Raw genomic sequence first — 15,822 nt, 5'->3', positions numbered from 1 at the left:
CCCTTGAGGGTATTCCCCGCTCTGTTTTCTGTCTCGCGAACCAAAAATCTCTATCTATTATTTTACGTGCTGAAGGTTTTATTGTGAGTCGATAGTTCGGTCACTAATTGTGCGTTTTTGTCTTTTGTTCTGCGCTCAACCGTGTAGGTGCTCCCCACCACACCTCGAACTTGAACCACAAAGGAATTTAAGTTTATACTTGGTAACTCCCTTAAGTTTCCAGCCAACTACGTGTGTTCCAGACGTTCCTCTTTCATAGCTAGACAAGCCAAGCCCCTGAATTTGCTCATTAATTTCAAATTAGGCGTCATAACACAAAAAGAGCTCAGCAACTAAGAAAAAACGTGACGTTTTACCGTTGAGTTTTACTCCATGGTTTAGAAAAAAAATCATTATTCGACAAAGCTATGTTTGATTTTACGGCAATGATGTGTCTGATAAACGCTGCACGTTTGGTTCAGTTTTTTCCCTTTTGTATTGCCAACACAACCCTTGGAAAAGTGCTTTATGATGTGCTAGCGACCATCCTGTATTTTGTGGGTAAATACTAGTGGTTTCATTTTATAGCTTTTTAAACATCTTTGTCAAGTAAACCATGAAACCCCGAAACTCATGTCAGCTTTCGGTTGCTGATATGCACGCTTGAGCAAACCGAATACTGGTATCATATGTAACTTGCTCCACAGAAAAGTGTGAAGCACGTTTTAAACTGATCATTTAATTCTATGGATTGCTATTTGCAGATTTTTTGCTTCTTTTTACACTCGTTTTATTAAAATACAAACATATGATTGACACATGTACTAAAAACTATTCAAACTTCGTAAAATGTTGGATGTACAAAGATATGAGGAGTGTGGGTCGATTAAAAGGGCGAAATTAAAGCAATTATCATTCGAGAATTGTTTTGTGGGAAGAGAAAAACAAATATTGATGAAAAATTCAGCAGTTAATCGCGTATTTGGGAAATTCTCTTCATTGAAACCAAAAGATTTTTTCAAGCATTCTTATTAAGCAAGATGTTGACATACATTTGCTTTTTTCTAAAAAACCTTCTCAAGTGACAAACTATTACACTTGAAACTTACATGGAAGATATTCGAATGGGTCATGAAGCGACCGACAATTTACATTAGGAGTAAAAAACAAACAAAGAAGCAAACAATTTTGCTGTATTAGACACGTTCGTTAGTTGGGCGTCAAAACTTATTAGGATTTACAAACACAGAACAACTTTTGTCATCTTTGAAACACAATTTAAAATGGCCGACGTTTCTGTCTTGCGTTCCAAACTTCATCTTCACTGTAGTCGGTGCTTTCCCCAACCACGTGATTAAATCTCTTGTTGCTGATTCGTAGATCGGTCGGAACCGCCTCGTTGTCCGCTGCGTGGTGCCCCATACTCTCGTTGTTCGCCCCGTAGGTGGTGCGTTCCTGTTTGTAAGGTCGGGTCGGCTGTAAGATGCAAAAATAAATTAATAAAAAATTGTAAAGAAATCGTTCTAAACCAACGCGCGCTAATTACAGGCGATTCCAGTTACGTATAAAATATATTTTCTGATAACTATTTTTTTATTTCTTGTTTAGAACTGAGGATGCAATTCATCGGCGAAATTGTGTTTTTTTTTATATTACATTGTATAACGGAAAACACAGACTGATTTAAGTGTACAGAACGCTTTAGTTTGGTATGTATGAAAAAATGAAGTTACAAATTGTTTTACCAGACGAAATAGTATGCTTAAGGTTTTTGAGTTTTATTTATCCTGGTTTGTCATTACTTTAAATTACGGTAACGCTAAACCGGGAAAGATGTCTGTTTGTGGCCTAATACCAAAGGCGCAAATCTGGGAATGTAAATTCCTCTGAATAAACGTGCCTCCTTTTTATAACCTTGTATGTAAGTTGTAAGTCGGACCGGGCCTCTTGCTTCATGCTTAAGTTTTAACAAAATTGGCTTGATTTAGATCTGAGTTCACACTTGGTTGTATTTATGTCTTAATTTAACCTTGGTTAAGGGCTTGTACTTTCGGATTCTGCCTCATTTTTCATGCGCACTTACAACTCTACACTTCCGAATGTAAGTTACACCATTGTGCTTATTGTAAATGTAGCAAAGCTATTCAATTTACAGCCGCAATACTGTACACCAGTAGTTCTCAAACTATGCGTCGCGACGCCCTGGTGCGTCGTTTCAATTTTCCAAAGGCGTCGCAGAATAGTCCCGTTTCGTGGATTTTGGTTGTTGTATCAATAAACACAACTTTAATAACAAGTTTCCTCATTAACTTTTATTTGCTGGTGCGTCGCAAGACCAGAAAACTTTTCCAGAGGCGTCGCAACAAAAAAAAGTTTGAGAACCACTGCTGTACACCAATCATTGATCACTATCCTTACCGCGCTCTCTGCGTTGGTATGGGGCTTTGCTTTATCCACTCGTACACTCATCATAAACTCGCGTACAGCAACCCTTGCCCTCTTGTTGCGGTGGAAGTAGCAAGCCCCGCCCACAATCAATCCACCAATCACAGCGAAGAAAATAAGAAGGAAGAAAGCTCCAGCATCGTTCATCCCTCCCATGAAGTTAACGTAGCCTTCGGACTCAGGAGGCGGAAGGCTTACAACTGCACAATGACAAAATACCAAAGTTACAAACCAAAGCACAAACAACCTGCTAATGTTCAATACGAAAAACATTTCCAGGAAACAGATTCATTCGATGTGAAGTAATTAAAACATATTCTTTACTAAAATAGCTTCGTAAAATGAGTATTCAAATATTTTTAACCGTGTAAAAGAGTCATTGTTTCACTGGCGCTACACTTATGTAGTTTAAATCTCACAATTGTGAGATAAAAACTGTGCTTGTACAGAAATCGTCGTGAACCAATGCGTTCTTATAACAGACGATTCAAGTTGTGGATAATATATGCTAAACTACAGCTTTTTTTAAGATTATTTTTTAAGATAAAACATCAAGATTTGTTATGCAACATTGCCAAAGAAACACGAAATAACCTGGAAACCAAGAAGACATTAGCCCGAAAAGACAAACATATATATATATGATGGCTTTATTGAAATGTAATATATTGACAGTAAACATTTACCTGTTGTTGTGGTCAGTGGTGGGAAAGTCGTAACCTTGGTGTAATCGTCACAATCCGCTGCTCCCATCTCCTCCAGACTCAGCGATGCCATCAAGCGGCCAGACAGCGCGACAGGCCACGAGCACACGAGGTTGAGTTGATTATAACTTTTCTCGGTGCGCGAAACAGTCAACAAATGCTGGTAGTAGAGGATTGTTCCTGAGCAGCACAACCACGGGTTAGGGTAGACTGTAGTGGTTTTTATGCGTCTGTCGATCTCAGCCGTCCCGTTGTTGTTCTCGATATCCCTGAACCAGGCCGATTCGGGGAGTGTAAGTTGGTTACCGAACAGCGAGAGATGGTTCAGAGCCGATAGGCCTGAAAATGATTCCCGAGCAATTTCGCTTATCTAAAAATCAATGCAAAAAGTTGGTTAGCTATGTAATTGTCGTGAATATTTTTTATTGTATTTGGAATGTATAATGTCATAAACGATTCGTTTATTTCTTAGTGGCCCAGATATTTGTAAAAACGAAACGTTTTTTTTTTCATAAACACTACGGCAATTGCCAAGGCCATCATTGGATCACAATTTGAAATAAAACAAACTAAAGCGATCTTTCCTTCGCTGCAATAAGCAACGTTCTTTCTCTTCCTATCTTCGAGTGATTGGCTTTTGCTTTTTGGACAACATTTGCGCTTTTTGACGAAGTACGAATCAGCTTTGAAACCGGCGTTACATTTATTTACACCGATTATGTGGGCTTAAGTGTATATAAAGTAGGCTAACACACGACTTATTGTTATAGCAAAAGCAAACTTATTTGTGAAGCTTTAACATAACATCGTGCAAGAATTTCCAACTATAAATTAAACTGAAAATATGTTTCTGCTGACCATGCTTATTCTCACCTGGTTTGATGCGAGGTAAAGCCATCCGAGGTCGTAGAGTGTGGTGAACTCTCTCCCAATCGATGTGAGTTTGTTGTTTTCAAGATCCAGATACTGCAGGGTTGGAACATTTTCGAATATGCGTGATGGCAGAACCTTTAACTCGTTGTTGGCGAGGTACAGGGTTTTCAAGCTCTTTAGCCCCACCAAAGTGTTGTCGGTCAAAGCTAAAAAAATGTTGTTATTTATTGGATTTAAGATTAGATTTGGATTTTGTTTGTTTTCATTCAATCCAATGAAGAATTGATAAAGCTACGTGGCAAAGTTTGTGTGTCTTTTTGCTGTATAGTTTTGTAGCAGCTTTTGAAACGCGTTTTCGATCGTCTGTTAGTCCAAAGTCGTGTTATTAGTTGTTACATAACGGCTTACAGTAACACAAGCGTATTTACCTTTTATAACTAAGGGTAAAAATATATAAAATTAAATCAATCACTTAAAATCTACACACCTTGGGGCCAAAAACATCAATCATTTAATTAAACTTGATAAAAATTTGTCGATTTTTTGTCTTGTGTATGAATAGTTTGCTCTTTCGGTGTTAAAAGATCAACTGTATAGTAAATGCAGCATATCAGATATCAGTGGGTTTTGTATCCATGACGTTGAAATAGCTTGCGCTGTAAATTTTCAGTTACGGGTTTGAATCTCACTGTTACCAATAACATTTTAAACATAGAATATTGAATACCAACATTTTCGACAGCTCCGACTTAACAAGTGTCGTTTAATTTGTATTCATTGCACTGTGTCGCAGATATGTAGGTCTTACAATGTTATTTAGATCACTGTCAGACCGTAAGCAGTTTGATGATTCAACTACACGCGTAAGCTCACCGCATTACATTGCGATTACGCAGACAGAAGTGATTACCTATGACCGCAGGGGATTGTTACGTATCGGTTGGCTGCGACTTGTTATTATGAAAGCGTCTTTTTAATGGGGTTATTTAGGTTCACGTTGCAACGTAGTAATTTCATTTAGGGGTCTTGTGAAAAAGCTTAAAAGTTTTACCATTGCTGACAACTAAACTTTGCAGTAAGTCTACAAAACAGAATGATTGTGTGCGTTTGTCCACAAAGGGATTCGTCAACTTCAAAAACAGTTGCAATTGTCCAAGATGTTATAATACACCCATGGTGTTGCGTTTTTTTATGCTGTAGTATTTTATAAGTCAGATACATATCCCTTCAAGTTTATACAGCTCTTCTGGCAAATGTATTTGATATTATGCATGGCAGCAATAGCTTATATATACATTTCCCTTGTTCCATGCTTTTCTTTGAAGTTCTTGACAACATTTAAAGTTAGAACTCGTTTGCCTTTTTTTCCGGTTTAAAGGAATCATTAACGTATTATTTGGGGGGCTGGCGTTTTTTGAATTAGGGCATACGTCGGCAAAGCTGTGGGCATTTGACTGAGCGGTCCAGATGCGCTTTTTAACGAACTTAAACCTTATTTTGACATTGTTTAGCAACCTTCCAAAACGTGATATTGGATAAATGATAGGGAATGATAGATCGTACCAACCAGTTTATTTGCTTATAAACTCAAACTTAGGTTTCTTCTTAACTTGCGTAGCTGCGATTTGCCTATTTCGGAGTTTTAAGTTCGTTCCTTACCCTGGATTTTGTTTCCGGAGAGATCAAGTTCAACGACAAGATACATCATGTCGAACGCGTTGTCTTCTATGGCCTCGATCTTGTTGTCTGACAGGTACAGGTTGGTTATCTTGAGCGAGTTGAGACGGTACATCTGAAACAGAAACGTTCATATTTGTAAAACAGAAATGTATTGAATGTTGTTGGGGATCTTGCTTGACTTGTAACCCTTGTAGGAAAATACGTGATTGTTGGGTTATTCCAGTGTATCGAAAACTTATGAAATCATTTCCCAAACTTTTCTTACTATTTCTAAACCTTATGAATAACTTGTGGTGAGTACTCACACAAAGTTCATAGGCCTCCACCGTGGGAGAATCTACATCCAAAGTACAACACGATTTGGAGTAACTGTTTTGATTAGACTTAGAAGAAATCTCACAACACTACATGGCACATTTCCAGCTAAACCGACAGACCTCTACATCAACTGTTGAATATTACGTCACAGTGCTGTTTGTCACATCACATTCTGCCATGTTACGTCACAGAGCTTGTGCAGATAAACGTGGCTTGCGCGTTCGTTTATCTTGTGACATTGTTGGTATGCGACCAACAGCTGAATATGGAAATACCAGCGTTTGTTTCCTTCAAAATTCGTTGCTTTAGTCGCAACAAAGTCAGTCTTGTTGCTATTTTTATGTTTTCCGGATGTTTAGATCACAGTTTTGACCGTATAAGGTTTAACATGGCATTTGTAATATTTCATGTTATAACTCAAATAAACTTGGTTTGTGGTGGTTTAAACAGTTAAGTGACGTCAGCTGTTACTCAATGTCAATTTTGAGCGTTTGTTTGGTAAAGTCTAAAATATCATTCACTTGTCGAAATAAATTTAATCTTTCTATTTAAAACAGAAACATTTAATTTTGAAGCATGTCGGCTTATTTTGAATGGATTTTTGTAATAACAAACTATTTTGTCGGTTTTTGTTTGACGTATTCGGTTTATTACTATTTTTCCAAACCGTTTTTGTCAAAAAATTTCCAATAGTTAGAAATAGTGAAAAGGTTTCAAAAACCATAAAAATACGATTCATGTGTATGTTTATAAAACGGAAACTTTCGATTAATTACAAAGCGACAAGATTTAACATATCGAACTGGAAACAAGGGCTGCTTACATACCTGGATTTTCAATAGCACTGGCCCAATCACTCCCTGCCCCAAGTCCAACCACACAGTATTGGTGGGCAATTGTTCCGGCACTTCATTAATGTCTCTACAACTAACAACTCCGTCTATGACGTCACCACAGTCACAATGGACATTGGGAGCAGGACAAACGACGTCTTGTCCTCGTGTTCCAATTGCACAAAGGGCTAGCAGCAATATGGAAGCTGCCTTCATTTTGGCAGGAGTAAAGATATGAATATCAGGAGAATATGTTTAATTTACACGTATACACCTTGTATTAGCTGAAAAAAATCATGTCATACTATTATCTTTAGGTTGCTTGCACTTTTCTATAGGGTATTTGGTTTATTATTTAAATATTCAACACTTTTTGCGAAGGTCCAGTTTGCCAGTCATTTACTTACATATGCCTTCAATTACATACTCTAAATGCAATAGTTTCTCAGTTTTAAATTGCCATCACAACTAAACGCTTTGCGATTCGAAAATCCTAAACACAAACTTAAAAACTTTTATTTTTGACCAATCTTCTCGAATTTATTGTCAATCTTTCTACTAATCTTACTGTTTCGGTTCTTGGTGTTGTATATTCTGCCCTATAGCCTTGATCCAGTGGTCTTTAATACTAACACGCTAAAATTCAACGACCCTCATAGATTTTTTTCCGAATCCCAATTTTTCCACGTTAAACTTATTTCATTTATTTTTGAACCAAGTAGTGTTAGCCTCATATTTTAATCAATTTTACTTTCCATATTCTGCGAGCTACACAACGTTGCGATAGAACCTGTGTAGCCTACTCCGCTATATGTTACGTCCGTAATTTGCCTCTCCAATGCTAATCGCATATCCTTGATTGCCCGAATTTAAATACAGCCTGCAGAACGTGGCACAACATGCAATTTCCAACTTACATTCTGCCTAGTAATTATACACAATCTCTCTTTAAACCAGCTGCATGCTTTGCGGGATAAGGAACTACTGTGGATTTCTAAAGAACAAAACTTAAGATGCGTTTCAGGAAATGAGAGATATACGTGCAATGCGTAATACACAGTGACACTTTAGCCTGGCTAGGGTAGTCATGCTACTTCACTTCCTTTTAAGCTCACATTACCAAGCCACAGGATATGCTCTATGACGAGCTGCACAATGCCCAGGTGATATCACTGCACGCTCTAAACAGGGGCAGCACTACGGCAAGAAATAGGTGTGATTTATTTTGCTACGTCATCCTCTGTGTGTGGTGAGACATCATTTTTAGCTCAAGATAATCCAATTCTTACTAGATGTTGATTGTGATTGGTGTGACACTGCTGTAAGTCATTCTATAAAGCTGTAAAAACACACACATACTATCAGAAAATGTAATAAAATATGTTTAGTTTACAAATGTTTACATGCATTTAACAAAACGAGAAAAGGATAAACAACAATTTGTAAGCAATTACACAACTTAAACTAACTTCTCGACTTGTTTTGTGTCGCTTTTAAACATTCAAAAGTCCTTCTCATGCACACCTTAGTTGGACAAAGGCACAAAAGACCTTTTTGAACAGTAAAAATGACCACATTTGCATTTGCCCCTGAAGAATAGCTCAAAACAATTGACACGCTGATGAATTATAAGTTACGCAATTCACGTTTGAAAAACTCACAAAGAAACAAACGAGCCAGTATATTTGTGTAAGCATGCTTTGATCAAGTGCATTGCCATATCTGTTTCTTATTGAACTCATAAACTTCAGTTAGACTGGCGAAGTTAAAGGGTAAATAAAGTATAACACAACACTCGTAATTGAAACTTAAAGCTGGAATCACCCAGTTCGTTGCTTGGTGGATGAAGACTAATGAGCCTTATAGCAATGGGTCTAAGTTCAGTAAAAACACTTAGTCGTACATCCTTTGGTTTTAAATATATATTTCGCGTTTACAGCATCGTCAGTATCTACGAACAAGCAGAAAGATTCGTAAAAACAAATGAAAACAGTATGCGTAAATAAGTATAATAACGAGTTTTTTCTGTAAATGCGTATACGGAAAACTATATAAGGTTAATCAAAGATGGACAAAAATTCAATGTCGAAAACACAAGTGGTATTGATCAATAACCAAAGTATGTAAATTCAGTTGATGGTTTGCTGTCGGGAGTTATCGGTGATTGGTTGATTGGAACTTTTCTCGTCGGTGATTGGCTGCTTGGAGATTTGCTTGTCGGTGATTGGCTGGTTGAAGATGAACTCTTCGTTGATTGGTTGGTTTTTCTTTGGATCGGGATCTTTCTCTGAGGTTGCACAAGTTTAACTGGGACTGTATCTTCTTTGACAGAAGTCGGACTTTCCACCACGATCCGTTTGCTTTGCCGTTTTTTCTCCTCTTGTTTCTTTAGTTCCTCTTTTCGACGCAACTCCTCCGCTCTTTCTCGCTTGGCAATCTACAAAAATAAAATTGTAACGTAACGGTTGATAAATAACAAGCAACCACCGTCAAAACAGAAGCTTACAATTGTTAAGGTAATGCAAAACATTCTACAAACACTACGCGGGCACGATCACTTACATCACAATTTAATTTTTAAACCAGTTTCGCGAATCCGTTTGTAAGTTTTGAGAGAAGTATAATGGTTAAATGGAAAGCGGCATGCTTTGTTAGTAAACGTTTCGGCAAATGCCAATCATATTATCAGTGATACAATACGGGTATATCAGCCGCACCAGGTCGGTTAAACTTGGACCAGTTGGCCTGAATTTCACACAAGAATTTCGTTTGCAATTCAATTTCAGCACGTATCTTGGAATGAAGAGTTAACCTCCAGTGTTTATTTGCGGCATTTTTTGTGAACTAAACTCTCACATACACTTATTACTTTGAGCATTAATACCAACAACCGTGCAATATAGTTTGGTAGTAAATTTAACAATACAAAAGTGTTCATAAACCTAAGCAACTTGCATGGAAGCCATGTCATACCTTCCCTTCATATAATATTAAATTGTGTCACCTGCATAGCACCAAGGCTGTTGCGTTTTATGATTAATATTGTTTATCGGCGTGTATTTGTACACAGTATGACTTATCGGCATGTGTCTTACCTAGCTAATTCGATCATGTTTGTTTTTCCACTTGAGAAACGAGACACCAACGCCACAATGTACACAAACTTATCAGTGTTTAAAATTGTGCTTGTCAAAATGAGCGACGCTATGCTGTGGTTGAATTTTGCAAGTACAATAGTCTCCTTTCAACACAAGAACTTTTTTGCTGAATACTGTTTGGTGGCGAAAAGAACATTCGCGAATATTTCAAATGCATTATTTGGGTTAGGGCTATTCGGGTTTCGGGTGAGGTTTCATAACAATTACCATACAATTAACCTAAAATCTTAGTTACTAATGTTAAATTTGGTTCCTAATCCAATCCCAGTCTCAGTGTTAGTTTAATTAAACGCGCTCTTTACGCCATCTATCGGTATTTAGCAAACTTTTCTGTTGTGAGTTCTTGTGTTAGTAGCTCTACCCTAACTACACCAATGGTCCCGAGGCGCCTGACTTATATACAGACATTACAAAAGCCTCAAAATTCATCCTAGAGAGCGTTCTGGGTTCGAACCCCGGGATAAAAGACAATAGAATTAATGTAGGTAGGTTAAAAAATGCGCCACAAACCTTTGGATCTTCGTACATGATCGATTGACTCTTATACACTGGTTTATCTGGGACGACGGTCTCCTCCATTTGAACTTTAACCTTTACTTTGTCTGTTCTATCTTCTTCTTTCCTCCTCTCCTCCTCTCTCTCCGCTCTGGGGTCGTAGTCGTCCATGGCAACTGATAAAATTGGGTGTTGACGTTCGGGTTCGCTGTAATCGATCTGCTCCCCGGCCATGGGAACCTGAGCCAAAATGTTGCACTTATTGTTTTGTATGGAAATATATCATGCGTTTAAAATGATGTGTGATCACAGCGTGTATGTTTATTTTTGCTCACGATGGTCCATGTGATGTTTCCAGGGATCTTGTGTATATGTCCATACACATGAAAATCTATGCTGCATATAAACTGCTTAGCTTACAATGGCCCTCAGTGTAGTCAGGGAGCTTTTGTGCATGTCCATGTACATGAAAATCTATGCTGTGCACAGGCTATCGTGTGTGGCTTATACGTTGATCATTTGTTACACACGGAAATTTGTGTGCCATTTTGTTTTATTGCAGTCTACAAAACTGCAAAAACACAACGAAAATGATATTTGATAACGCACAATAAGCAGGTGTTATTTATAAACGTATCTGCACGCCGATATTCTTTTCGACACCAACAACGTACTTTGAGCATTAGGCTTTATCCGTACTAGTTAATGATTTGCAACATACTGGTATGTTTAATAATATCTCGCTGAACAAAACACGGACCGCCAACCTTTTAAAACAACCCTTGAACGTTTAGTTTAAAGCACGTGACATCGCGTCATATGACTACGTGTGTGTTGTTGCTCCTACGTTGAAAGAACTCACTGAGCTTGTTTTTGGATTTGTTAGTGACTGTGTGTACTTTGGTTTGGCGGAAAACCACCCGAATATATTGAACTCGCACTGAGTTGTCTGTCTCGTTGTGACACTCTTGGTGCATTTTTGGTAACTTATTTGTAGATGAAATCATTTTGTAAGGTGTTGGCACTGTTTGTGTTATTGTGACCAATCAAATGATTAAAACCGATCAAAAATTATAACCTTAATAAGTTCAAAAAAGTATCAATTTTTGATCATTCATTAAGTCAAGTCGTTTTTCTTGATCTAAACAGTTCTCCACTTCATAAAATGAAACACCACTGATGCAGTCAAAATAGTTCCAACTTGCAATTGATAAAATGGTATTTGACCAATCACTTGCAAACCAACCTTTGTTCCATTTGGCTTCTTCACATCTGGTCCATCTACTTCTTTTCTGTATCTCTCATAAGCCACGGTCACAGCGGGTTTGTTGATTTTATCAGGCATGAAAACTTCGTTGGGGTCATAAGCAATCCGTTTCAAGTCACCATTCTCAGCTGTATGGGCGAAATCGTCGTCTATGTCCGCGAAAACGTGGTTGATGTAGTTTAAAGCCGCTTCTTGGTTCAGTTCCGGAGTTCTGTCGGTGGCTGTTGGAGAATATGAGTTGTGTTAAACTTAAGAAAATAAGATGGAGTTTAAAGTGAAATCAACCCTTACAATTCGCAATTTCCGGTGATTAATGTTTTCTACTTTAACATACTCCAAAACCCAGTGTAGAAAACCCCTAGGCCAAACAGAATCGACCGGTATATACACAATATTTAACAAACGGTTGATTCTGTTTGACCTAGCCCTAGAATTTTTAAGCACTTGGATTTGGACTGTGTTAGTGTTGCTTTGTTTTGGTGCTTGATTGTCGAAACACCGCCTGAAAATGCACTGTACCCATACATATGTAGTTGCACTGATCTAATTGGCTACGAGGCTTCTTAACCTGAGCTGTAACTTGTAAAATTAGGTTAGCGAAACGAACTTGGACATAGACCAAATCAAAGTACCTAAAACTAGGAAAGGCTAAAACACAGTTGCAGAGTTGACTCCAACTTGGGCTTTATTTCGATAATCACCGTTTACGTTCAATGGAATCAGATTGCACCACACAACTATTAAGTTAAATTTATTTTGCTTGGTGAAAGAACAAATAGATACACAATTGCACTGAATAATCATCAAGTCTGAAATAGCTGCGCAACGTTAAAACGTTCAGGGAGCTCAAAATAGTGGATGGCACAATTGGTGGATAACGACTCAACGCGCTGAAACTACTCCGTATTATGAAGCGGTTGTACAGCGTTTATCTTCCGTTTACAATTTGCGCCTTCACTTTTTTCAACTATTAAAATGGTTTTGTGCAATTGTGTCAACACCGATTTTCTTAAGCGCTAACTTACCATAGGATGGCGCTGCTGATCGAACCGGTTTAATTTCTTGCCCGTACATGACCGGATAAGTTCGCGATTCCGCTTCTCGAATCAGTTTGTCGTGTTTCGTCATAATGGAACGCGCTCGAGCGTCTGCTTGTGACGTCAGAAAGCCGCAGTGTTCGAGAATAAAGAATATAAGCGCTACGACCATGACGGCGCCGAGAATCCCGAAGATACAGGATATGTAAACTGTTTCAAGTTCAACGTTAAAGAAGTGTTAAGGATTTTTACCTTACGTTAACAATAGCAAATTTCGTAACACTTAAACATTGCTTTGTCTAGTTAAGCGGCTTATTGGAGGTCGTCAAATTAATGTGTAAAGAAGATAAAAACACAGGCTTTCTTTACATAAAGTGGTTAAAAGACCAACAAAAACTTTCGTAAACACTTTACTTATTTATTGCCAGAAGCGACAAACCAATTGAACTGTGGACTATAGTTTTTTTTTTTTAAAGCGCTAGGGAGTTTCCAACACGGCTGCGCAGAGACTTGATCAAAAAATAGAATTTGAAAAAACAACAACTAGAATTTGTGCTCCGCCTTTCCAACAAAGCATTCTGTTTAAATGCTGGATCCAAAGTAAATATACGCTGTGCTATGTTCAAACATAAAACGTTCTACGTACTGACGGCATCGTTGTAAGATCCAAGAAATGAACTTTGATAAGCGGTCGTCGTGCTGTCAATCAAATCTGTTATTAAAGAAACTTTATTATTAAAGATCATGATGTATGTTTTGTCTTAACATGCTGAACCATGAAACTTTTAACAGGCTAGTTGGCCATATCAGTGGTTTTACGCAGAGTTCTAAGTGGTCCCAAAATTTGAGGCCGAACCCTACCAGGCAAAGTATTTCAAAACACTCTAATAATGGTTAAATAGATTCCCTAAGGTGAAATTACGACAAGAATGTGGCCGCGTATGAAGTCAGGCCCGAATCAAGCCCGTTTTTTCAAGCTTAGCCCAAATTCAACCCGAAAAAACGCTGCCCAACTTTGGTTTTACATGAAAACATATTGCATATCAGGACAATATTCCACTGTTTTGGAAAGCCTGGCATTAAACAAGAAAGCTAACGTGTACTGTATTATGGCATTCTCTTGTTTTGACAACAAATTCTAAAGTAATATTGAAACTTGCATATACTTCACATACAAACTTACTTCCTTTATTCTTTTTTATTATTTTATGTGTTTTAAACATTGGAATAAACCGTACCTGGTTCTGCCATGGTTTGCTGTCTTGACTTATTTCAAACTGCTTACTTCTTTGTCAGGGTTTTAAAAAGTACAATTGTATTCACTGGAAGTCCAACCAAAAGTAGTTATGTTCAGTCTCAGCCCTGCTAATTGAATAATGAACACTATTATAAAGATTTGGTACATGAACGGTCACAACACTGTGAAAACCTGCAATTCTTATCGAAACCAATTAAACGCATTTTAATCGTACAACAACAGATTCACAGAAAAATTCGCACTTTGTAATATCGCCAGGTTCTAAAACTGTGGGTTTTGACCTGATGTTTAACTAGAACATTGCATTTATAAACTACCATACAGTCCAAATAGGTACCTAAGACTTTTTACTTTATACCACTTTGCTGCCGTCTGTCTGCAAAACTTACGTTTGTTGTCCTAACCATTTTAATACCTTCACTATACAACAACAGATTTACAAAAACATTTATCACACTTTGCAATATCTGTATTGTTTGAATTTTCAAACGTCCTGATAATGTTAAAACCCGCACGCCCAACACTTTGTTTGGCTGCAGCCTCTCTCTCTAGCGCTCAACAGGACAAAAGACTTTCCGTCAGGAACGTTGAATGTGAAACTAGCGCTGTTGACCTTAACACGAACACGTCCCTACTTTACTTGTCTCATAAACTTTACCGCTTTCCAAACTCCAGGGTTGTAAAACGACTGAATTCTGAAGCTAAATTCCATTTCCCTGTGACTAGCGTACATTATAACGCACACTGGGTACGAGGGTTTAATTATTGACTATCATCAGATGGGTGAGATAGGTTGCAACTGAACTGTGTGCTATCGGCAACGGCGTTTCCCAAATATTTGCTGGCAGGCGTTGTATAACCAGGTCGTTGTTTAGCGCCGAAATCCCTCGTTCTATTCGACGATTAATTGATTCTACGCGCTTCGTTCGTGTCCCTAAACTCGCGTGCCGAGCCTGGCATTGCATTCAGTTTACCCGAATTTGGAGATAAGCACACAATATAGTCGTAGTCGTGACCATCTTTTGTTCTTCGTCTGTTAAATATTGGAACATAATTACAACCTGTCGTTGCGTATAGGTTATCCTGGGGTGAATTGTTTGAGAGTTTCCGAAAATATATCGATTATGTATTTAAAACAAATCTGTGTTGTCTTTGTTTGTTTTGTGTTACATCTCCACACAACACGTCTACGCGTATTGTCTCCAATTCTAAACTTTATTTGAATATGAGATTGCTCAAAAGGGTGAAATATCTATTACTTCGTCAATAATTCTTCGAAACTGCTTATATTTTTCTTGTATTTTTTATTACATTAGACTAATACGGCTTTAAATATGGTTCATTGTAGGTTTGGACGTTGCTGTGGCAAAATTGTAACGTAAAAGTCGTTTGATTTACAAATACTGATCGTTTGAAGGACTTTTTTTTCAAAATATTCCCATTAAACCGCGTTGGTTCAAAATATATAAGATTGGTCAAACAGCTTCTTACTCATAATACACTGAAATTTTTTCTGTGATGTAGTTCGATTAGTGACGTGTTTATACCATTTCCCGCAACAATACAGTTGCGCATATTGAAACTGAAAAGCGGAAATAGCGACCGTACAGTGTATGTTTATGTGACATCCCCTCCATAAAAGAGCTAGTGCATTTTAAATACGACTAGCAGTCTTATAGTTAAATTCTACTACTTGAGAGAGTGTAAGGTGAATAGCCTACATTTTATTGCATGTTAATTACATATACTACAGTGGGTAGTGTTAGTACAAAAAG

At 37.7% G+C, this 15,822-nt stretch overlaps 2 protein-coding genes across 2 annotated transcripts; both read right to left on the bottom strand.

The window, feature by feature from the left end:
- Positions 1 to 760: 760 nt before the first annotated feature.
- On the bottom strand, positions 761 to 7,112 carry LOC145213606 (uncharacterized). Its single transcript, XM_080081968.1, has 6 exons — positions 6,827 to 7,112; positions 5,661 to 5,793; positions 4,002 to 4,207; positions 3,111 to 3,498; positions 2,398 to 2,624; positions 761 to 1,455 (listed from the first exon to the last, which is right to left on the bottom strand). The coding sequence occupies exons 1-6, from the start codon at positions 7,046 to 7,048 to the stop codon at positions 1,258 to 1,260; spliced, it is 1,374 nt and encodes a 457-aa protein (XP_079938094.1). The 5' UTR covers positions 7,049 to 7,112; the 3' UTR covers positions 761 to 1,257.
- A 1,084-nt stretch (positions 7,113 to 8,196) lies between these two features.
- LOC145213609 (uncharacterized) lies at positions 8,197 to 14,948 on the bottom strand. Its single transcript, XM_080081970.1, has 6 exons — positions 14,028 to 14,948; positions 13,436 to 13,501; positions 12,778 to 12,999; positions 11,732 to 11,973; positions 10,501 to 10,725; positions 8,197 to 9,269 (listed from the first exon to the last, which is right to left on the bottom strand). The coding sequence occupies exons 1-6, from the start codon at positions 14,038 to 14,040 to the stop codon at positions 8,940 to 8,942; spliced, it is 1,098 nt and encodes a 365-aa protein (XP_079938096.1). The 5' UTR covers positions 14,041 to 14,948; the 3' UTR covers positions 8,197 to 8,939.
- Positions 14,949 to 15,822: the final 874 nt, after the last annotated feature.

This window comes from Phallusia mammillata, chromosome 2, assembly GCF_965637545.1.
Source record: "Phallusia mammillata chromosome 2, kaPhaMamm4.hap1.1, whole genome shotgun sequence".
NCBI classification, from domain to species: Eukaryota; Metazoa; Chordata; class Ascidiacea; order Phlebobranchia; family Ascidiidae; genus Phallusia; species Phallusia mammillata.
The sequence above is the reverse complement of the archived record's forward strand: the minus strand, read 5'-3'. Positions and strand labels throughout refer to the sequence as shown.

What these genes read in the sequence shown, in the direction of transcription:
- LOC145213606 (XM_080081968.1), bottom strand. Translation starts at nt 7,048, where the DNA reads ATGAAGGCAGCTTCCATATTGCTGCTAGCCCTTTGTGCAATTGGAACA. An exon ending in CAGTGCTATTGAAAATCCAG is followed by an intron (nt 5,794 to 6,826) that starts GTATGTAAGCAG and finishes TTTCTGTTTCAG; the next exon opens with ATGTACCGTCTCAACTCGCT. An exon ending in ATACCAACGCAGAGAGCGCG is followed by an intron (nt 1,456 to 2,397) that starts GTAAGGATAGTG and finishes TGCATCTTACAG; the next exon opens with CCGACCCGACCTTACAAACA.
- LOC145213609 (XM_080081970.1), bottom strand. An exon ending in ATCTTACAACGATGCCGTCA is followed by an intron (nt 13,000 to 13,435) that starts GTACGTAGAACG and finishes AACTTGAAACAG; the next exon opens with TTTACATATCCTGTATCTTC. An exon ending in ATCAGCAGCGCCATCCTATG is followed by an intron (nt 11,974 to 12,777) that starts GTAAGTTAGCGC and finishes ATTCTCCAACAG; the next exon opens with CCACCGACAGAACTCCGGAA.